Source organism: Setaria italica, chromosome VIII, assembly GCF_000263155.2.
Source record: "Setaria italica strain Yugu1 chromosome VIII, Setaria_italica_v2.0, whole genome shotgun sequence".
In the NCBI taxonomy this organism is placed as follows: Eukaryota; Viridiplantae; Streptophyta; class Magnoliopsida; order Poales; family Poaceae; genus Setaria; species Setaria italica.
Genome location: NC_028457.1, coordinates 757,238 through 780,296, shown reverse-complemented (window position 1 = coordinate 780,296; position 23,059 = coordinate 757,238). Strand labels below are relative to the sequence as shown.

The following is a 23,059-nucleotide window of genomic DNA, read 5'->3' as shown; positions in this document are numbered from 1 at the left end:
AGGGTGAAGCGGTAGCATTGTCTCCTTTCTAGGCTTTGGCGAGTGGCGGCAGATGCAGCAGGGCCCATCGCACTCATGATCAGCACTGCTGCTGCATCCCATTGCAGAGTTCTATGTGCAAGCCGCCGCTTCTGTATATGTGCTCCTGATGATCCCCCCCGGTGCACATGCATCGCCCTGATCGCAGCATCGGCAAAAGAATCGCCCGCCCCGCGGTTAGTACTCGCTTCAGACATACACACACACAAAGGAAATTTACATTTCCATTGTATGTGTATCCTCACTACGAGACAAACGGAAAATTATGTTCAAAACTTTCAGCTCATAATCGCATATCTCACTTATGCCAACCAATGATTTTGTTTTCTTTTCGAATTGCATTCCGAACACATAATAAAGATAAATCCTGACCAAATGCATGACAAGTCAAAAAACTCCCCCCTTCCTCAAACATATGTTTTACAGGGAGCAACACGTCTTTCCCTTAGACAATAACCCCAAGTACGCACACAAGGGTCGAGCACCCCCTGCTCTTACATCACACAATTCTCATTCAGTGGATAGCCATCACGAATCAAACAATGCACGCCAGGCAGAGTTTTCTGTTTGTTGCCACTCGTATCCCTCTACTACTGACTGACCAGTGACCACAAACATGACTGAACACCAGTCATGCCCTCTGCCATCTCGTTTATTGTACTTAAAGGAAGAGATGGCAATTATTACTAAACAACACCATGTCATGGTACAGCCTAAGCCTAACCCAGGAATCACGTGGATACAGAACGGTCAAGAAATTTACAGGAGGATCTCTCTATGCATGCTAGACATAAGATCGTTACGGTTATGCACACACATCTAACTCCAAGTTTCTATAAGTTGGATCACAGCTTTGCTTCCTCTCGGAAAGTCTGCATCCTCACATCTCAATATGATGAGAATGACTCTGAACATCTCCTTGGTTGTCCAGGGGCATGTACTGAGCCATGATGGCCCGGATCTCTGAGTCCATATACCTCTGTAGGCACAGGCAATGCAAAAACAGAATTAGATGCCACCCTGGAGTTAACAAGAGATAATGAACCTAGAAATATCAACAGATGAAATCTGCTCATGTCTTACCCGGATCCTGTACTTGTATACTGCATATCCCGCAATTCCTGCTGCCACAAGGCCAAGGAAGATGACCCACAAGAAGCCCCAGCCTGTTTCTGTTGCTCCATTTTTGCCTGAGCACAGCAAAAGCAGAATCAGTATCACTTGAGTGCAAAGTTCAGGTCTAGATCCAGCATATGTTGCTACTTTGAGCTTTCAACTGTCAGTAATCAGAGCAAAAGCTAAAATGATTCATGTGCCTCAAATAGGTGGGCTAGCCAGCAATTTCTGCTAACTTATGACCTCAAGTCTCACTGGTAAACTATTTCAACATAAAATGTGAGTAAGTAATAAGCTAAAAGTGTACATGTATGAGGGCTACATACTTATGCATGTATCATGCTCCTTCATGTAAAGCAATCCTCCACTGCAGCCGCACTCGTAGCTTCCCCATGTGTTCTTGCATTTGCATTCTTTGCATTGACATGCAGTCCTTTCCTTGCATTCATCAATATCTGTTACAAATATTTCACATCAGCATCAAAAGAAAAGCGGGAACAGTTCAACAGCAAAAATCAATTCTTAAGCGCATATTCACATATGTCCATCATAGCAGAAGCTGTGAAGGGCAGGCAAGCACTCCTAAAAGGACATGAGGAAATGGCCCTTTTTTTTTACGTAAATACAGCGAGGGAGGCCCCTGCTGTGTAGGATTTTATTGAAACCAAAAGAACTAAAAAGGAAACTGTACAAACTGCCAAAGCAGTGAGAGAGCGGATAGAGGGAGAGGGCTATACACAACTAAAAACCAAAAGATCAAAACCAGAGGATAGAGCTGATAATCTACAGAAGGTCTATCCAAACTAAGGAAAGCCGCTCTTCTATCTTCACTGAGTCTATGAGCTTGTAGTAGACTTTCATCAATGAAATGCTGTTTCCAATCTTGCAAGCTAGGCTGATTTCTTTCAAAGATGAGATTGTTCCTTTGCTTCCAAATTTGCCATGCCCCAATTATGAATGTTTCCATATAAAAGGAGTTTGGGAAGTTCATTTTGGTTGAAATCAATATGTCAAAGAAATTCAGGTGTGTGTTCCAGTGAATGCCAAAAAGTTGCCAGCAGTGTTTATTAAAGGTGCAACCAAAGAACAGGTGGAAGGCAGTTTCTTCTGTATTTGCCTGACATAAAACACAATTGTAGTTATTTCCTTCAATCCTATGATTCTTCCTTTTCAAGATGTTTCTTGTGTTCAATCTGTCCATGAAAAGAAGCCAGCAGAAAACCCTTAACTTGTTGGAACACCTTGAAAGGTTCAGGGGGGTGGATGTTTTGAAAAGGGAATTTGTAAAAGTGGGCTGAAGAATATTTATCTGTTCCCCAGATGTATGACCATTTGTCTCTTGTTCCTTCCTGAATTTGCAGTTCTTGAGTTATGCCTTGGAGCTCTGTGTATTCCTGATATGCTTCCATAGAAAGGGGTAGGAAGAATTGTTGTTCGATTTCATTATTAAGGAGGAATTGGGCCACAGAGATGTTTTTGTTTCTGGCAAAAGAATAAAGCCTTGAAAATTTCTCTTGCAGAAGATTGCCAATCCAGAGGTCAGACCAGAAAAGGACAGTTGAACCATCACCCACTGTGCAAGTAGCTATGAGGAAATGGCCCTTACCTTCACATTTGTGCTTACCATCACCCTTGAAACCATCCGGGCATTTACAGCCATCATCCTGCAGATTACAGGCACCACAAGTCCACAACTTAAATTTCAGATTTTATAAGCATTTTTATCAAAAACAGGACAGGATCCTACTGATAATATGGAAGTTGTAAGGACAGCAAAAAAGCTCAAGACACTTACAGTACAGGCAGAGTATGTCCGGCCATTCCTGGTCTCTTTCCAACACCCTCCATTGTTAATTTCACAACGCCCAGATCCCGAAGCTACAATTTCAAAAGCACATGTTATAATTCAGAAAGCTCTATGACAACTATTGATATTCAGCAATCTTACTATGTTATCCAATAATGTTAACATATAAGAAAAGAAAATGCCGAAAGATGAATCCTACTGCCTTATAGCATACCTTCACAATGAGTATAGCCATCACCAACGAATTTTACTCCTTTCACAACTGGACACTCACAAACTCTTCCACGGAAAGTATCCTGCATATTCACCAAACAATTGTTATATGCCTAAGCTAAACAGAACAAATGTCTAATAAACCAAATTTCCAAGAAAAACCTAACACCACAGAAGTACCTTGCATGCAGTGATGTTAGCAGCCTTATCTTGCCAACAGCCACCATTGTTCTCTAGGCACTCATTTGTTTGTATCTCTACGGTTATAAAAAACATTAGAGTTAAATAAGAGCATGCTACATGCAAGTTACACTTAGTGAGGTACACACTAGATCATATGCAGTAAAAATTGGAAAAACTAGGGAAATCAATGCACCAACCTTCACTCAAGCAAACAGCTGGCTCAGTAGTTTCCCGAAAACCAGCACAAAGTGCTTTAAGAACTGCTCCTTTGTCAAGCTTCCCTGAGAAAAATAGACTCAGATAAGTTCATCTGGTAATCTCAACACACCTTTTGTCATAGTTTACAGGATAGAAGAGCATACCTCTGTATTGTCTATTGTTAATTACCAGAGTTGGTAAGATGGTAACATCGCCACGAGAGCCCTTGCCAATCTATACAAGGTGGTGGATGATGATGTATTCAGGTTAACAATAGGATGAACAGAAAAGATCATGCATTCACATTACTAACCTGTGCATCTTGTTCAGCTTTCAGAACAGGGTTTTCTTCATCAGCATCTGGATCACCAATACATTTATCTATTGCTTTATGATCAAGGCCTGTAAATTATAAACAAGTTCAGTACAAATGCTGCACCTTGACACAGAACATAGCGAAACAGATTCAAAACAACATACCAAGTGATTTGATAACTCCATCAGCACACTCCTTCGTGTATTTCTTTTCCTTCATTGGGCACCGGATCGCAAAATCAGTAACATAGTCCCACCATAACCAAGGCTTCTTGTGCTCCTTAGCAACCTTAAACACACAAACTTGGCGCAAATTTTGGACCACCACATCTTTCCCATCATATCCTTTGCTAAAATCCTGTTCCGGGTCAGGTGCACAGTATCTACCGTGATTAATGCACTGGGACTTGCACTGCTTGCTCAGAATGAAGGCCTCTGGGCAATACCAGGTTATGTAATGAGGAGTGAACTCTGTGTAGCCTTTCTTCTCAAGTACCTGTGCAGCCCCTTTGAAGCTCTTGACAAAATCAATCTGGCTATCGCATTTTGGGCCACATTCATCATTGCTGTTGGTCCAAAATTCATACTCAACACGTTCATCAGGATGGGGCAGGGCCTCCCTCCAATCCAAATTCACATTAACCATGTCACCGTTATCAATTGCCTTCTTGAGCCTATCCCCAAAGCTCTTGGTTATTAGCGCTGAAGGAATAGTGATGTTCTCTAAGTAATCTGCCCTCCCACTCTCCTCAGGGGTGTCCATTGTAATTAGAGGTTCATCCTTGTCATCAGCAACAAGGATTGCTGCTGCTCCTGCGTTCTGTGCATTCCATGCCTTCTTTGTGAAGTAGCAATCTGAGCACAACAAAACCCATATTAGGCAATCAATTATGCATTTAAGTAAGCAGGTATGCAACATCTTAGAACAGACAAAAAAGGGTGTTAAATAAACAGCAAATTGGTTGGGAAAAAAAATCAATGTAACATCACAGGAAGGTGAAAAAGACAAAGATAGCGACATAACTACTGAAAAATGCAGGAGTAAATGACTGCAAACTCTGAGATTTAAGTTCTCTTGCTAAGCACATCAAGTCACAGATTTAGTCGTACTATTGAACTGGGTCAACGAACAACAAACTCAATCAAGTCATCACATGACAAGATCTAATCTTCTACTCATAACAAAACTAAAGACCACATGACTAAAAAAGAATTGCCCACTAGTAGTCAACCTTTCAACTTCAGTCTAGGCCCCAGTCTTGTAAAGCGTACCAGGTAACAATCTAAAAAAGTCACGCATGGACGACCTAACAGAGACCAACTACACTATCCAATCCAACGGACGGGGGCAGAAAAAGACCTTGCTCAGTAGAATCGCAACAGGGATGACCTAACAGACCAAGTGCTAGTACCACAGTCGCAAGGAGAAGATGCAATTTTGTAATTTTGCTCACCTCCCCTGTCGACGAGCAGGAAAGTGGGGAACGCCCCTGGCTTGGCCTTGTAGGAGATGTCGAAATCGTCGAAGCTCTTGCAGGCCTTCTTGTTGGCCTTGGGGTAGGCGACGAATCCGACCATGGTGCCGCCGTACTGAGGCACGCCGAAGTTGCCAATGGCGCACTCGTAGGTGCCCTTGAGGTCATCCGGCGCCGTCACCTTGAGGCTGTTCTTCTCCACCACGAACCTCCCGTGGCAGCAGCCCAGCAGGAGCGCTGCCCACACCAGCAACCGCAACATCGCGCCGGCGGATCGGAACCCCATGCTTCCGATCCACTGCCGGACTTTGCAATTGGCGAAAACCTGCTGGGGATTGGACTGATGTCTGAGGTCCGATTGAATCAAGGTAAGATCAATCTTGCGGCTGTGCGGGCGCAAAAAGCCCCGAAAACGGTGGCGGAGAGGAAAGATTGGATTTTGACGGCCGCAGGAGAGGGCGTTGGAGCGAGTTCTACACTACTCGGATGGAAGAGTTGGAGTGGGAGAGATTTTTCGTTTCCGGGGGTTTGGTTAGAGAGAGAGAGAGAGAGAGAGAGAGAGAGAGAGGTGGGGAAGGACACGGTGTAGAAGCCTCGTGGTGAACCAAAACCAGAAGAACACGTGATCAAAACCCAAACCAGCAAGTTAACATGTGGTTATTTCACATTGCATCTTCAAAGAGAGAAAAAATCATTATCAAAAGAGAGGGAGAAAACGTAAACACTAAGCTTCAAAATATAAATTTGCAGCTTTGTTAAAAAACTCTAATCCTTATCTCGGTACCTTTTAATTGCGGTATACTTATCCTCATGTCAAAGAGAAAGGTACCAAGAAATATTAATATACTTAATTTAGTTTGATTTTTTAGTTACTTTTCTCAGATCAGTATTTAGTAAAAAAATGAAGAAAAAAGTAAATGAAAATACGCACCGATACCTTATAATCATTATAAGAATGCTCAGTTTTTATTATTACTATCTTTTTTAGCGTGCATACAACAGGTAATTAATGTGCAGAAGGTATTTCTACAATAATTTTTTTACTGAGTAAGAAATATACTTACGTGTTATGTCAATGTTTCTCAAATTGGGCATCAAACTTCTTGAGGATAAATCAACTAAATACATGTGAAGAAATCTCGCGGAAGATGGATAGAAATGCCGAATGACGCGTGTTCTATTTGGGCCGTAGTAGATCCAACGAGGCCTGACAGACATAATTTTGGGCCTTTTTCTTCAACTGAAATGGGCCAATCGACCTGTTCAATCCCACGTTCTTCAGGCCCAAATTTATTTATTGATAAGAAACATGTTGTTCCATCCCAAAGTTCCATCTGTCCAGGTATAAACAGAAGCACACCATCGATGGACAGTTTGATACTTTCACTATTTCTTTGTCCTGATTTAATTTCATGCCAAATTTCCTTTTTCTTGTTTCGTCAAGGGAAAAAAACTGTTCTTTTCATGCTTCCATTACTGATTTCTTATGCTATTTTTTCTTTATTTTTCGGAAGAAGAGTGACAGTGGAAACAAACATAAAACCGATCATCTGGGCACTTGAAATGGAAAAATTGTCAATTAAAAGTTGCAGATATCACCTAGTGCAAGAATATTCATAGTAACTTTTTTTTTGTCTCGATTTGGTTCATGCAAAAGTTATGAAAACCTTAAGTGCCATGGCTTTGGAAATATCCATTTCACAATACTGGTCCATATGATGATTAATATCTATAATATGTTACTTGGAAGTATAAGATTCTAAATGCAAAATGAAGGGTGAGCGTTGGAGAGGAAAGGACAATTCATCATGTAGAGTATTTAAGGAAGATTTGAGTGTTTGAAGTGCTGAATTGAACACCTAATTTTAGGTTGATTTGAGTGATGATTGATTTTGACATCAGATGTTGTTTGTCATGCTTATTACGCGCGCGGTCAAAGTTCAGAGGCGACGCGGATCCTTCGCTAGATTTCCTCACTTGGCCCTATCCGTACGTCTTTCTTATTACATTAATTATACTAGCTAGTAGGATCATCAGTCATAAGCGCTTGTTTTCCACACGCGATGCACACATATGAGTATTTCATTTTTCTGCGTCAGCCAATTCCTTTACCTAGGAGCTAGCACTCCATGTACGGTTTCCATTTTTTTTTAAAAAAAGAAAAGAAAATAAAAAGAAACTACATCCTGTCTAGCTTGGAGATGAGCTAGTAGATCTTGGAGCTGTCGTCGCCCAGGAGGAAACGCTCCAGATCGTAGAGAAAGTCATCTCCAGCTGATGCTAATTCGGCTGCCGCCATGTCTCTGCTGCAGAAGCAGAATATTCATGGCAGAATAAGCCTCGACAAGAGTAGGAGGAAGCACTGCAACTGCTGGTGGTTCTTGCTTGATATTCATGGCAGCTACCTTGCTGCTGCAAGTATGGTTGCTGTTGTAGGTGACTTGGAGGGTCGCTGCTATCCTTCTGCTGGACGTGCTTCGTGGCCAGGCAACCTGTGTCGTCCTTGTAGGTGTGTTAGTAAGACTTGTTCATAGGTTGTTTAGTTTATGTTCTGCATGTTTCCTATTTCTCAGGCATTGCATGCGCATGAGCATCAACCTGTGGCTACCGTGCGTGTAGGAGAACATGGCGAGAATAGCTCGCATGTTCCTAGGCTGAGCGGCATTCTAGCGGCATCGTGAGCATGGGGATGGACGTGCTCGCCGTGCGGTGTGCGACTGGTTGTTGCCCACCACTTCTTTGTAGTTGCACAATAAAAGGTGAAGAGGAAAACAGAAAAAGCTGCTCAGTTGTTCGCAGCACCAAAACTCTCGCGTTCCAAGTGTTCACGGTTTGAGTGCGTGTTGCGTCGAGTTCTCTCGCAGAGTTCAGGTCATCGCCGACGGCGTACATCGCCGTGGCCGTAACCAACAATTGGTATCAGAGCCACGGAAGCATTCCGGCGACCTCGTTCCGCTCCGGCCATGTCGGCGCCGCCGCGCCGTCCGAAGGGTACCGCTGGCAAGTCCAGCGGGAGCGGGGACAAGAAGGGCGGCGACGAGTCTCCGGATCGCACTCCCTCCCCACGCCGCCGTCCAGGACGTTCGCGCACTCGCCATACGCGGCGCCGGTCGCGCGATGTCGTGGTGGAGAGGGTGATCCGTGAGTCCGACGGCTCCAGTAACTGGCCGCAGCTGACGAAGACAAACTACGACACCTGGTCGTTGTTGATGAAGCTGAAACTCCAGTTGCGAAACCTTTGGGATGCCGTCGAGTTCGGTGACGCCGAGTTCCGCGATGACCGCACCGCGCTGGAGGCGATTTGCAGCGCCGTTCCGCCTGGCATGGTGCCCACTCTCGCGACCAAGGAGTCGGCGAAGGAGGCCTGGGAGGTGATCATGACGATGCGCATTGGCGACGAGCGGGTGCGCAAGTCCACGGCGCAAAGCCTCCGCGTCGAGTACGAGCAGATCACGTTCCGCGACGGCGAGTCGGTCGAAGATTTCGCGCTGCACCTCTCCAATATCGTGCAGTGCCTGGCGATCCTCGGCGACCTGGAGCCGGAGCCCAAGGTGGTCGCAAAGTACCTGCGAGTGGCACGTCCGAAGTACAAGCAGCTCATCATCTCCATCGAAACCCTCCTCGACATCGAGAAGCTCTCCATCGAGGAAGTGACTGGACAACTCAAGACGGCGACCGACGACGAGCCGTCCCTGTCACAGAACACCACGGGCAAACTGTTGCTCACGGAGGAGCAATGGTTGGAGCGGTACAAGAAGCAGGATCAAGGATCCACGCGTGGAAGCTCAAGCTCCGGCGGCCGTGGAAAGCGTCGCGGCCGTGGACGCGGTCGTGGCGCCGGCAGAGGCGGCGACGAGCGGGCCAACTCCAACATGGCCCAGACCGGCAACTACGACGCCTGCAAGAACTGCGGTAAGATGGGCCATTGGGCCAAAGACTGCAGAAGCAAGAAGAAGGTGGAGCAGGCCTATGCGGCCCAGGACGATGAGCCTACTCTTCTTCTCGCCGTCAGCACCGAGCAGGAGGAGCTGCCCTCAACCTGGGCTCGCCCGACGCCGCCAACAATCGACGCCGAAGGCGAACTCCACTTCACCGAGGACCGGGTCCTCGCCGCCTTCGACGAATCCGGCAACCAGGATCCACGGCGCTAGGTTCTGGACACCGGGGCCTCGAACCACATGTCCGAGGCGCGCTCCGCGTTCTCCTCCATCGACTCCGGCATCAGCGGCTCGGTGCGGTTCGGCAATGGATCCGTCGCACGCATCGAGGGGATCGGCACGGTGCTGCTGTCCTGCAAGAACGGCGAGCATCGCGCCATCACCAATGTCTACTACCTGCCCCGCCTCACCGCCAACATCATCTCGGTCGGTCAACTCGACGAGATCGGCTACCAGGTGTTGATCGAGGAAGGGGTCATGCGGGTGCGCGACGAGGAGCGCCGGCTCCTGGCGAGGATTCACCGCAATCCAGGCCGGCTATATGTGCTCGACGTCGAGATTGCACAGCCGGTCTGCTTGGCAGCCAAGGGCGAGGAGGAGGCCTGGATCTGGCATGCCCGGTTCGGGCACCTCCACTTCGCGGTGTTGCGCAAGATGGGTAGGGACTCCCTTGTCCGTGGGATGCCCCTACTCAGCCAGGTGGAGCAGGTATGAGAAGCCTGCCTCGCCGGCAAGCACCGACGGACGCCGTTCCCACAGCAAGCACAAGGGCGCTCGACGGAGGTGTTGCAGCTGCTTCACGGCGACATCTGCGGCCCCATCACGCCTCCGACTCCCAGCGGCGATCGGTATTTCCTACTGCTTGTTGATGATTGTTCGCGGTACATGTGGATTTGCCTGCTGCCCACCAAGGACGCCGCGCCCGCGGCGATCAAGCGCGTTCAAGCTGCGGCGGAACGGAAGAGCGGCAAGAAGTTGTAGGCCCTGCGCACTGACCGTGGCGGGGAGTTCGCCTCGGTAGACTTCACTGAGTACTGCGCCGAGCTCGGGGTACATCGACAGTTCACGGCACCGTACACGCCGCAGCAAAACGGTGTCGTGGAGCGGCGGAACCAATCCGTCGTGGGGACTGCGCGCAGCATGCTCAAGGCGAAGGGGCTCCCCGGCGAGTTCTGGGGTGAGGCGGTCACCACGGCCGTCTACCTCCTGAACCGCTCCTCGTCCAAGAGCGTGGGTGGCAAGACCCCCTACGAGCTCTGGACCGGCAGCATCCCCGCGATTCAGCACCTACGCACGTTTGGCTCCATCGCGCACATGAAGGTGACGGCGCCGAACCTGAAGAAGTTGGACGACAGGAGCAAGCGCACCATATTCGTCGGCTATGAGCCGGGATCCAAGGCGTACCGGTTGTATGATCCGGTGTCGCGACGCGTGCACGTTAGCCGCGACGTCGTGTTCGAGGAAGCGGCGCAGTGGTCTTGGATCGAGGGCCAACGAGGTGAGGCGACAGACTTCGTCATCGATGATCTGCCGTCCGAGGTCGTCACCACTTCAACGACGACGAGCGCGCGAGCATCGACATCGACTTCGTCAGCTCCGTTCACCCACGCTTCACCAGTGCCGGGCGCTGGAACTTTGACGCCGAGAGCGCACGCGCAGGTGGACGCGGACTCGGTCGAGTTCGTGTCACCACCAGGAGCCGGTGCATCACAGCACCTGGACGCGGACCACGACACCGACGCCCCTGCTCGGTATAGGAGCATTGACAATGTCCTTGGGGAGGCCACTGCACCAGGTCTCGCCGCACGGGAGCTGGAGGAGCAGCTTCTGCTGGCGAGCGAGGCTGAGCCGGCAACGTTTGATGAGGCGCTGCAACATGAGAACTGGCGTCTCGCCATGCTCGACGAGTTCACCTCAATTGAGGCGAATGACACCTGGGAGCTCGTCGATCCGGTCCCTGGAGTGCGCCCAATCGGCCTCAAGTGGGTGTACAAGATGAAGAGGGATGAAGCCGGGATCGTCACCAAGTTCAAGGCCCGGCTCGTCGCCACAGGATATGTGCAGCGCCAGGGGATCGACTACGATGAGGTCTTTGCCCCGGTTGCACGCCTGGAATCAGTGAGGCTGCTTCTGGCACTTGCTGCAAGTGAAGGATGCGCAGTCCACCACATGGACGTTAAGTCTGCTTTCCTGAATGGGGAGCTGATCGAAGATGTGTATGTTCAGCAGCCGCCGGGGTTCGTGATGAAGGGCCAAGAGACGAAGGTGCTGCACCTGATCAAGGCTTTGTATGAACTCCGTCAAGCGCCTCGAGCCTGGTATTCCAAGCTCGACGAGTCTCTGATCAAGCTCGGCTTCAGGCGCAGCACGTCCGAGCATGCTGTCTACCTCCGTGGTGTGGGCGCACGTCGCCTCATCGTCGGAATCTACGTGGATGATCTGGTGATCATAGGAGGAGATCCACACGACATCAGCACTTTCAAGGAGGAGATGAAGGCGACGTTCAAGATGAGTGATCTTGGACTCCTGCGCTATTACCTTGGGCTGGAGGTGAAGCAGTCAGAGGGCGGCATCACAATATGCCATAGCTCCTATGCAACAAAGATCCTGGCTGGTGTCGGCCTGACGGGATGCAATCCAAGCAACACTCCCATGGAGTCAAGACTCAAGCTCAGTAAGTCCAGCTCAGCCCCTGCCATTGATTCCACATCTTACAGAAGCATTGTGGGGTCTCTTCGTTACTTGATGAATTCAAGGCTAGATTTGGCATACTCGGTGGGGTATCTTAGTAGGTTCATGGAGAGTCCTACAGCTGAGCACATGGTGGCCATCAAGAGAGTGCTGAGGTACATTGCAGGGACCTTGCATTATGGCTGCTATTATCGGAGGGAGAAAGAAGTTCAGCTCACTGGTTTCAGTGACAGTGATCTGGCCGGTGATCTTGATACAAGAAAGAGTACAACTGGTGTTCTCTTCTTCCTCGGATCCAGTTTGGTTACCTGGCAATCACAAAAGCAAAGAGTGGTGGCATTATCTTCATGTGAAGCTGAATACATTGCTGCTACCACAGCTGCTTGTCAAGGTATCTGGCTGGCTCGGTTGCTCGCTGAATTCAAGGGAGAGAAGGTCAGGAGCATCACACTGAAGATGGACAGCGAGTCTGCGATTCAGCTAAGCAAAAATCCAGTGTTCCATGATCGGAGTAAACACATTGATGTGAGATATCATTTTATACGGGAGTGTGTTGAAGAGAACAGAGTGAAGCTGGAGTCTGTCAGGACAGCTGAAGAACTTGCAGACATACTGACGAAGGCATTGGGGCCTCAACAGTTCTGTGAGCTGCACTCCAAGATCGGCGTCATTGATGTACAGACTGTGAACAAGGCTTAGGAGGAGATATGTTAGTAAGACTTGTTCATAGGTTGTTTAGTTTATGTTCTGCATGTTTCCTATTTCTCAGGCATTGCATGCGCATGAGCACCAACCTTTGGCTGCCGTGCGTGTAGGAGAACATGGCGAGAATAGCTCGCATGTTCCTAGGCTGAGCGGCATTCTAGCGGCATCGTGAGCATGGGGATGGACGTGCTCGCCGTGCGGTGTGCGACTGGTTGTTGCCCGCCACTTCTTTGTAGTTGCACAATAAAAGGTGAAGAGGAAAACAGAAAAAGCTGCTCAGTTGTTCGCAGCACCAAAACTCTCGCGTTCCAAGTGTTCACGGTTTGAGTGCGTGTTGCGTCGAGTTCTCTCGCAGAGTTCAGGTCATCGCCGACGGCGTACATCGCCGTGGCCGTAACCAACAAGGTGCACCTGAAGTAGCTCCTTGTGTAGCTGGTGCCGTTGATCTTCTTCTCTCCGTACTTTCTCCATTCGTAGCCGTCGTCCTCGTAAGGCACGTTGGTGAAGTCGACCCATGATGACTTTTGCCCTTCCATCGCTGATGATCTGCAGAATCGCATGCAAGTACTGGATCGAGAGACTCACCTTCGTTTCTTGGCTCTTCTCGCCGTGATGGTCGTCGCTGTTGCTTGCGAGTCGGCAAATGCCGGGCTGGGCGGCGAGAGTTGAGGCTCAGCTTTGACGATCATCCGCCTTACAGCAATAATCCATTGCTGTTTCGGTATGGGTGAATTAGGATTTGTTTGGATATCGGATGTTCGGATGCTAATCAGGAAGACTAAACATAAACTAATTATAAAACTAATTGCAGAACCCTATACTAATTCACGAGATGAATCTATTAAGCCTAATTAATCCATCATTAGCAAATGGTTACTGTAGCACCACATTGTCAGATCATGAACTAATTAGGCTTAATAGATTCGTCTCGCGAATTAGACTCCATCTGTGCAATTAGTTTTGTAATTAGCCTATGTTTAATACTCCTAATTAGCATCCAAATCTCCGATGCGACAGGTGCTAAACTTTAGCGGAGCTAATTCAAACACCCCCTTAATTTGTTGCTGGACGATCCAAGAAGAAGGTGCTTGGAATGAAGCTCGGAGCCTTGTTGATTTCTTTCTTTCCTGAGTTTAATTGCCACACGCACACACACTGACGCAAGTTCAGTCCTAAACTAGGCTTTCCGATCCATTCCCTCGACAGAGTTGACGACGCGTACGTATACGCAGTCAAGGCGAGCACAACCCCCTGCGCATGCATACAGACAAGCTGCTGCTGCTGCTCCTGAGTCCTGACATCATCTCGGGAATATCGATAGCAACTAGGTTATTTGGGAGGTATAGGTTAAATTTTAGCCACGTCGGATATTTGACACTAATTAGGAGTATTAAATATAGGCTAATTACAAAACTAATTACACAACTCCTAGGCTAAATTTCAAGACGAATCTATTAAGCCTAATTAGTCCATGATTTGACAATATAGTGCTACAGTAACCATTCGCTAATGATGGATTAATTAGGCTTAATAGATTCGTCTCGCGATTTAGCCTAGGGGTTCTGCTATTAGTTTTATAATTAGCTCATATTTAGTCCTCCTAATTAGTATCAAACATCCGATGTGACAGGGCTCTGCTATCCAAACACCCCCTAAAATTAGCTAAGGTTCAGTGTACATATGGCCTGGTCAGGTACTCTGATCAGGTCAGGTGAGTTAGCTCCGGTTAGTACAACTTGCCATTAACAAACCTGCATTATATTCGCAGCACTTCAGGTGTTGCACGCTGTACAACCTTAATTATGAATACATGGTGTCTGACCAGACCAGGTTGCAGGAATGTACGTAGCAATCAAGTAGCGACCATATTGATGATAGGTATCAAAATAATAATACAAACTTGCTCCTACTTTATTTAATCTACTGCACCACCAGGCACCATCTACATACCAGATTGTTACAAGCAGCTAATTAGGGCGTGTGATTGGCCTGGCTCGCATAACTGATACAGGCCCCTGCTGCCCTGGCTCACCAATGCAAGGACAGGCTGCCGAGCCCAACAGGAGTTGGTTGCATCCAGGCTCGTCGGATGAAATTGGAGCTCTAGAGTCCTTGGTGAGTGTAGTTTTATGCACCAACAACTCTGTCACTACGTCATCATATGCTTTTTTTTTCTTTTTGCACACAAAGGCTAATTATCTATTGTTTTTGCTCATGCTCGATCGTCCCTATGCTTGGCTCTCTTTCGAGGGCTCTCAAGATTTGCGCCAACAAAGAATTATTGGATCGTAATGCCAACGTTAGAGTAAGCACGTCATCCATGCCAACGTAATGTTGTTGATGGTGCAAGCTAGTCCAATGCAACGACGACTGATGAAAGGACCAGACGACGCGACGTGACGTGACGCCCCCCACACACAGAGGATCCTCGCTAGATATGCACCCCACCCGGCCTTTTCACCAATTCTTTCATCATGCATGTTGCCGTTACTTTGTCTGTCGGTTTATACACAATTTCCACACGCAGAGCATATAAAATCCGTATGCAGCGCGTAATTAACTTTGCTGCTGCTTTAATTTCCAAAAAGAGGCTGAGTAGTACAGCACTGGTGCGCCTTCCGTGCAGATCTAATTCCACTCTCATGATTATCTAGCTTGCTTTTGATCAATGTCCCTCCCGGAAATGGGTATGTTTTAGGATTTGGCACCCCTGTGTTTGCCACTTCATCTTGGCCAACTATCATTAGCATGCGCAATCCCGCAAGCTAGGTGCGGCAAATTTTCGGTTTCACCTCTTCGTTCCAAATTGCACCAGTTTCAGTTTGCTTTTATTTATCATGTCAAGCTTCACCTCACGATTATTCAAGCATCAAGCAAGTAATTAAATTACTTAAGTTTCATATTGTGCGAAGAATTGACCATATGGGACTCTCAATTCAACGCCAAAGTTCATGTGCGCACATGGTACAAATAAAAGGCTTTCTTCATTCCTTTGATGAAAGGAAAACTTTCAGGTGGCGAGAAGAACCAACCTAGACATATATTGTCGGGAAGATACGAATTTTTGGGTACGCTTATACAGGGCTTTCTATTTATGCGGGAGGATGATATTTGATCCTGGAGCAGCGTGCGTTCACATGAGAAAGTGAGACTGGCCTATCGGCGTCCTGCATGAGCGAAATTGGCACACAAGACCTCAAGGACATAGACTGACTAGGGTTCATGCATGCATCTGCACTCAAGGATAGACCACAAGAAAGCCTGGTCTTCTGAAACCTGCGATGTATAGCTAGCTAAAGCGACGTGAAAATGGCAGCTAGCACAAACAACTTGCAAGTTGCACCGGACACTACATTTAAGAAAACCTCTGCAGGCCCCAACAATCTATCATTATCGGACATGATGTATATCTTAACCTATATATACTCAAGTGTACAAGATTGTAGTATATTTAATGTACATTCCTGAAAGCAGTATTGATTAGAAACGTACGTGGACACGTATATGTACTCTACTCTAGCTATCATATAGCATACATTCCATATGCATATGCAATTGATGAGCTAGAAACTATACGGTCGTTGGCAGAGATTAAAATGAAGGTCAAGGTCCCATCTCATTTGCCATTTAATTATCTGCCCCACAGGCGTGAGTTTTTGAGAGGCCGAAAGATCGATCGACCAATTCATGTAGAGTATTTAAGATTTTTGAAGTGCTGAAACCAAACACAACTAATTTTATGTTGGTTTATAATTTTATCATACCTTTTGTGCATTGGAATTAAGTTTTTTTGATCGTTAGTTAGTGCACAATAGTGGCCGTGGAATATGTATTGTGAAATATGGAGAGGGAGTGTTTGCCAATGAAGAGGAGCCTGCCGTAGTCGATCCAGTCCTGATTGTTGGCCTAAAAATCCATGGGAACTCAGGAGTGATACTCGATTTTGACAATTTTTTTGAAAGAAATTGGTAGGAGCTCGATTTTGACGTCAGATGGTGTTTGTCATGCTTACGTGCGGTCAAAGTTGAAACTCCAATAATCAAAGGCAACGCGGATCCCTCACTAGATTTCCTTTACCTCTTCCTTTTAGTACTAGCTAGCTACTTTAATTTGTGTATGTGTATCGTTTCTTTTGTCATCCCTTTATAATTTGTTACACTACATATATGCTATAGATAGGATCAGCAGCCAGCACTTGTTTTCCACACGCGATGCACACATGTATGATGACTACCTCACTTTTCTTCGTAGCAGCAATATAATTAATCCTTTACACAATCACGTAATCCTATATTCCCGTAGTTTCTCGTTACCTTGAAACAAATATAAACTAGCTTTCATAAAAAAAACCCTAAGTTTTGTTAAATTTAAGCTAGTAGACCTTGAAGCTGGTGCACAGGACAAAAAGCTCCGGATCATAGAGAAGGTCATCTCCAGCTGATGCTTCCGCTATCTGCGCCATGTCCCCTGCAGAATATTCATCCCAGGACTCGCCGGAGATGCATGAACTTGTCATCGACGGCGGTTTTCCATCGAAAGGGAGAGCAGAAATCTCGAGAATAGGCGGCAGCAGCACTGGCGGTTGTTCTTGCTTGATATTATTCATGGCGGCACCGGCATGGCCATTATTTCGAGAACTGATTTTTGTTACTCCCTCGCTGCTGTTGCAGCAACCTATTAGTGCAAGATTGTTACTACTGCCGCTGTTGTTGTTGGCAGCTGTGGTGGTAGTGAAGTTCTTGCAAGTGTGGCCGTTGTTGTAGGTGACTTGGAACATGGGAGGGTCACTGTTACAGTCCTTCTGCTGGACGTGCTTTGTTGCCAGGCAACCTGTGTCGTCCTTGTAGGTGCACCTGAAGTAGCTCCTCGTGTAGCTGGTGCCGTTGATCTTCTTCTCGCCGTATTTCCTCCACTCGTAGCCGTCCTCGTAGGGCACGGTGGTAAAGTTGACCCATGATGATTTTTTGCCTTCCAACATCACCGATGATCTGGCAAATATATACTGTAGTAGTCAGTAAAGAGGCCAGTTACACATGAAAATCGAACAATGTTAAGTTAGGAAGAATTATAAACATGGCTAGTCGATCGATCGGGCGGCACACACCTTCTTCGCTTGCCGCTTCTTGCCGTGCTGGTCACTATTGCTTGGGGGTCGGCAGATGCTGGGCTGGGCGGTGAGATTTGAGGCTCTGCAGCTTGGACGATCCTTGGTGTCACTGAACCAGCAGCAGCAGCAGGATGTTGCTTCATGACGGAGAGCGCGAGGTTGAGGGCTCGCAGCGCGTCGCTGAGGAGGTTGTGCGCCAGCTGGGTCGTCGGCTGATGATGGTGCGAGGAGGAGTAGTGGAGGAGGAGAGGGTGCTGGATCTTGATGCGCTCGTACACCTGCGCTACCTCCCTCACCGCGCCCTCGCCCATCTTCACCTCGATCAGCTGGCTATGGAGTTGGAGTGGCGAGTATTAAGCTCATGGTCTCGTGCTTATATACACGTGAGCTTCCAATATTCTGGGTAGACCACCAAGACGCTTGAGCGCGTGGAATTCGGAGCAGGGCGATCGAGCTCAGTATAGTATAGTTAAAGTTAATAACGGATATATGGCGTGTGGGACAGAGCCAGGCACTAATCCTTGAAGATGCCCGGAACCTCTCTGAACCTGCTTTAGGGGGCGTTTTCTTCCTGTGTCTTATTTTTAGCACGTGTCACATCGAATGTTTAGATACTAATTAGGAGTATTAACGTAGACCATCTACAAAGCCGATTACATAAGTGGATTCTAAACGGGGAGACGAATCTGAAACCCCTAAATATGCTGAAAATCCCCATCATTAAGCAAATGTTTACTGTAGCAACACATTGTCAAATCATGGACTAATTAGGCTTAAATAGATTCATCTTGCCGTTTAGATTCGTCTTATGTAATGGGTTTTATAAATAGTCCTACGTTTAATACTCCTAATTAGTATCTAAACATTCGATGTGACGGGTGCTAAAAATAAGTCAGTGGAAGAAAACGGGGCCTTAGTTTTCTTCTGAAGCTGCGCTACTGCTGCTACGCACACACAAAAGGCCGGCTCAGTCATAACCAAAGGTTTCCCGGCGCCCCTAGCTTGGTTCCTTCTTCTCAGAGTACGTTGACGACGCGTACGCAGTCAAGTGGATCGACCCACCCAAAATTTGAGCAGAAGAAAACTAATTAATGATCGTTCCAACAAATACTTCCAAGCTCCAACCCCTGCGCACGCGTGCTGACAACTGACAAGCCGAGAGCAGTCGGAGCCGGAGTCAGAACTGCAGGCTGCAGCTGATGATGGTCCTGCTCCCCGTTCACAGGAGCCAACTCTATGTTAGGTATGGTTCAGTACTAATGATATGATCGATCAGGTTAATTACAGATCCAACACAGACATTGCAGTTAGCTCGATCAGGCCAGTGCAACTCGATCGCCATCAATAAACCTCTGCATTGATTATATATATTGCAACAATTTACGAACCCTAAGATTAGATTAATATCGTTAATTTTCAGATCATAAAGATTACAATCAACAACGTGTTGCACGTATGTAGCAGGTTGGAATATAATGCATATATATTAACAGTAAATCAAGCAACGAGTGATGATTGATACGTCCGTGCGACCAACTGGCTCCGTACTTATTCTATTCTACCTTTTTTCCTCCCTTTTGATGAAAGCAAAACTTCATCAATGCTTTCAGGTGGAGTGGCGAGCACACTATCTGATTCAGAGATAAACAAATTAGGGCTCCACTAGTGCGTGTGTGTGCTTCGATCGTGGCGCACCGTGCTTTCGCACGTCTAAGTGAAACTCGTGAAAGGAATCGGTACTCGTAGCCTAGCAGCAGGAGGGGGTGAATTAGGCAACTTAAAAGCTAAATCTATGACTTCCACTAGTTGCATCAAATATAAACTAGATCATGCTATCTAGATGTGCAATCTACGGTTGATCTAGCGTGAAACTCTCATTCCAAAATAAATTTTGCAACCTATAACCAATTCTATCAAGATACTACTTTAGGAAAAGTAAAGACAAACAAGTTACAAGTATTAAATGTAGAACGTAAGGAGCGGATGAGGGGAAGCAAACTCTTGACACAAGAATTTATCCCGTGGTATTGGTAGGTACTAAACCACCGTTAGTCCACGTTGTTGAAGCACTCACATAAGAGTATTGCTTCCCGGTCACCAACTCTCTCCTAAGGTGCATGCCCCTTGACTTGCCACAAAGGCTCGGCCACTAAGGCTCACACCAAGTCCCTCGGTCACCTTGATGCCGTCTCTACTAAGGAGCTTCTCCACGAAGGAAGAGGGTCTCTACATCCCCCGCACAAGGTCGTCGACGCTGCTCCACACCAAGCTGGAGGGTTGAAGACTTGCCGGCGAGCCACCAAAGCTCCAAGGTGCCGGTACACCTCTTGTATAGTGGTGGTTCACTCTAGAACCTGATCACAAGGTCGGCACACCTTGCACTCACTCCTCTATAGGTCTATTTTAGCACTAATCACTCTTCTAAGCTTATACTAAACCTTTGATGGACCACTTAAGCACTTTTGGTGGCATGGATGTGTTCTTGATGAGTCTTGATTTTTAATGCATCCCTGTACCCTCCATCAACTCCAAATGGGCGAGTGGTAGAGGTACAAATAGCCCCAAGGGATCAAAGAGCCGTTGCTCCAATGGCCAGTGAAAAAGATACCATCAGATGTTCCGATGATCTATTTTTGGCCTGCATTGGAACGTCCGGTGCAACTAGCTGTTAGCTCCCCACGCACAAGTTCCTCAGGAATTCATCCGACGCTTTATCTGATGCCCCCATCGGATCATCCGGTGTCATTGTTCACGTCACATAGCCGTTGGATCCCCTGACGTCATTGCTCCGACGCTTTCTCCAATGGTGCCGTCGTGTGGCGGAACCGTCCAACTTAAACTGGTTTAAACGCGCCTAATTGCTGCCGACGCAACAATTATGCGAAACGCACTTAAAACAGTATAAGTCCGGTCGTCCATCGAGTGTCCCTAGGACTCCTCGAAAGATCCACGTTGTGTCTCATAGCCATACATCAGGATTGTATCCGTGATGGGATAACATCAACAAATATTACATTTTTACATATGTACAAGAGGTACGAGTTAATACAAGATATAGTTTGAAGCAAACTTAATAGTGTAGTGTTAGACAGAGTTCTAGGACTTAAAACATAAACGGTTCGGTGGAGATGAGCATTATAAGGTTTCTTCTAAGGGTATTTGTGAGACTCGTAACAATACCCTAGGATTTCGGGGCTTCCTCCTCGGTGGACTCCTGCGGTGCTTCTGAAAATAGCCACAAGGGATAACCCTGAGTACGGGGTACTCAGCAAGTCTTACCCGACTAACCAATATAATAGTTTTTCTTGGAAGTACATGATAGCTTTTTCAGTGTACTTGACTGATACATTTTTGCTAAAAAGCTTACTACAAGTGAGACCTTAGTTTTATCTTTTATTTGGTTTAAGTCTTTACCTAACCATTCTAGGTGATGATAAAGGTTATTTGCAATATCAAGGTAATAAGTCATACATCAAAAATTATCAGAAAGATATGACATTCATGAGTTTATGCTATGATGCTCAAGAGTGATCAAGTGCATTCATAACCGAGAATTGCGGCGATCCGGATCATATTACATCCTGCAGGAGAGTACCCTGATCACCAGCTATATACGACTGTCCAGGTCGTACGTAACGACTTTTCGATTAGCAAAACCAATGATTAGGAATAAGACTACCCGGACCCAGGGACGCACCCCCACATGGGACCCCACGTCTGGCCCGATCACCATGTGAGTTTCAAGCTACACCCCTGCCAAGCTCCAGCACGTCAAGCACGAGTACGAAGTATTCCCGATCAGAGAGTTTACTAACCTACTGGGCTTTATTGGTCCCATACCCAGCAAGTGATCAGATGATTTTCACTTGATCAAAGGTTAAGACAACGAATCGGGCCTTAACCAATTTAATCTAGCAAACAGAACTACATCCTTAGCTTCTGTCCGCTTCTCAATTTCCAAGTCATCTTTCCATAATTAGCATGTATGACTCAAAATTTTTCCTTCAGGTTGGTAAACCAAGCATTTAAGCAACTAAGCAATTCTAGACTTGGGTTATCTACTAAAGGTTTGAACAAGTGGCAAAGATGTCCTTACAACAAGGTATGATAATGCACAAGAATGGGTTTCAAGCAACTCCTAGACTTAGTGCATACATATAGCAGATAACTGATAACTGGACACATGAAATATTGACTCCAAAACAATAGGTATAATGCACCGGGGCTTGCCTTGTTCGCTAAAAAAGTTAGCATTGTCCGAAGGGTTGGCTTCGTAGGGGACCAATTCAAAGATTTCCTCAAACTCCGGAGATCCTTCTGAATATTCCGGGTAATCTTCTTCTGGTGCTTCGGCGTCTATATCACAACATATGCAGGGGTTAGGAATGCAAATTTTTGAATACAAGACTATACAACCTTCCTTCATGATAAAGTTGCAAGCCAACAAGGACTACACAATTTATCATGATAAAGTTGCAAGCCAACACATAAAACTCGCAAAGATTAGCCCACAAATTTTTATTTCCTTAATTAACCTTACTTAAGGCCTTTTCTTTTATTTTTAAAAAATGTTATAATTATTTTCTAGCTTTAAAACCTAATTTCCTATGAATTAATAATAATTTGTAATTATAAAAATGTTATTCCATATTTTATGCATTTTATAAAGATTAAGTATTTATTTAAATACCTTTAAAGAAAGACATTAAATAAATACTCAAATTTTTATTATTTTTCTAGGGTATAAAAATTTTAATGCATAAAGGAAAATAAAACAAGCCTAACAAAATTGGTTTCACTAATTTTGGACATTCCTAGAAATTTCTGGGATTTAAATGGTGAGATTCGGATTTAAGCTAATTATTTTATAAAGGAAATCTAATTTTTCCCGAAAAACACCCCCAGCAACTTTCTTACGCGACCCTACTCTACCCCTCTCTCACTTGCGCTGGGCCCGCGGCGCTGACCCACCCCTTTCTCCTGTTCATCCTACCCGCCGGCCCCTTTCTCCTTGGCCGTGCCCTACTGGGCCGATTCTTCTCTCCGCCTCTTCTCTTTTCACCGTTGACGGTCCAACGGCCCATTTTTCTTTTTCTTTCTTTACTCACGAGGCTGGCCTGCTGGACCTCTAGGCCTCCGGCCTTTTTTTCCCACCGGCCAACCGCGCTCGCACCTGGGCCTTCAAGACCGCGGCCCATCTGACCCCCGCGTCCGGCCGGCCTGCCTCCTTCACTCCCCCGCCTCCTCTGACATGCGGGCCTGCTACTCCAGA

General features: G+C 46.6%; 2 protein-coding genes across 2 annotated transcripts in view; both read right to left on the bottom strand.

The window, feature by feature from the left end:
- LOC101754422 (vacuolar-sorting receptor 1) overlaps positions 1–5,889 on the bottom strand; it is a 10,397-nt gene extending 4,508 nt beyond the window's left edge. The window contains exons 1-12 of the mRNA XM_022829169.1: positions 5,326–5,889; positions 4,037–4,726; positions 3,870–3,958; positions 3,721–3,790; positions 3,556–3,639; positions 3,356–3,432; positions 3,177–3,258; positions 2,951–3,033; positions 2,762–2,819; positions 1,482–1,610; positions 1,123–1,229; positions 923–1,018 (exon numbers count right to left, since the gene is read on the bottom strand). Of these exons, the coding sequence (XP_022684904.1) occupies positions 923–1,018; positions 1,123–1,229; positions 1,482–1,610; positions 2,762–2,819; positions 2,951–3,033; positions 3,177–3,258; positions 3,356–3,432; positions 3,556–3,639; positions 3,721–3,790; positions 3,870–3,958; positions 4,037–4,726; positions 5,326–5,632 (1,872 nt within the window). The 5' untranslated portion in view covers positions 5,633–5,889. The remainder of the gene's footprint in view (positions 1–922; positions 1,019–1,122; positions 1,230–1,481; positions 1,611–2,761; positions 2,820–2,950; positions 3,034–3,176; positions 3,259–3,355; positions 3,433–3,555; positions 3,640–3,720; positions 3,791–3,869; positions 3,959–4,036; positions 4,727–5,325) is intronic.
- An 11,015-nt stretch (positions 5,890–16,904) lies between these two features.
- On the bottom strand, positions 16,905–18,144 carry LOC101754029 (probable WRKY transcription factor 54). The gene is made up of 2 exons (XM_004978469.3): positions 17,785–18,144; positions 16,905–17,668 (listed from the first exon to the last, which is right to left on the bottom strand). Exons 1-2 carry the CDS (start codon positions 18,096–18,098, stop codon positions 17,053–17,055), a joined length of 930 nt encoding a protein of 309 aa, XP_004978526.1. The 5' UTR covers positions 18,099–18,144; the 3' UTR covers positions 16,905–17,052.
- Between the last annotated feature and the right edge of the window lie 4,915 nt (positions 18,145–23,059).

Coding starts and splice junctions, on each gene's coding strand:
- LOC101754029 (XM_004978469.3), bottom strand. CDS start 18,098: ATGGGCGAGGGCGCGGTGAGGGAGGTAGCGCAGGTGTACGAGCGCATC. Junction 17,669..17,784: donor AGAAGCGGCAAGCGAAGAAG/GTGTGTGCCGCC, acceptor TATATTTGCCAG/ATCATCGGTGATGTTGGAAG.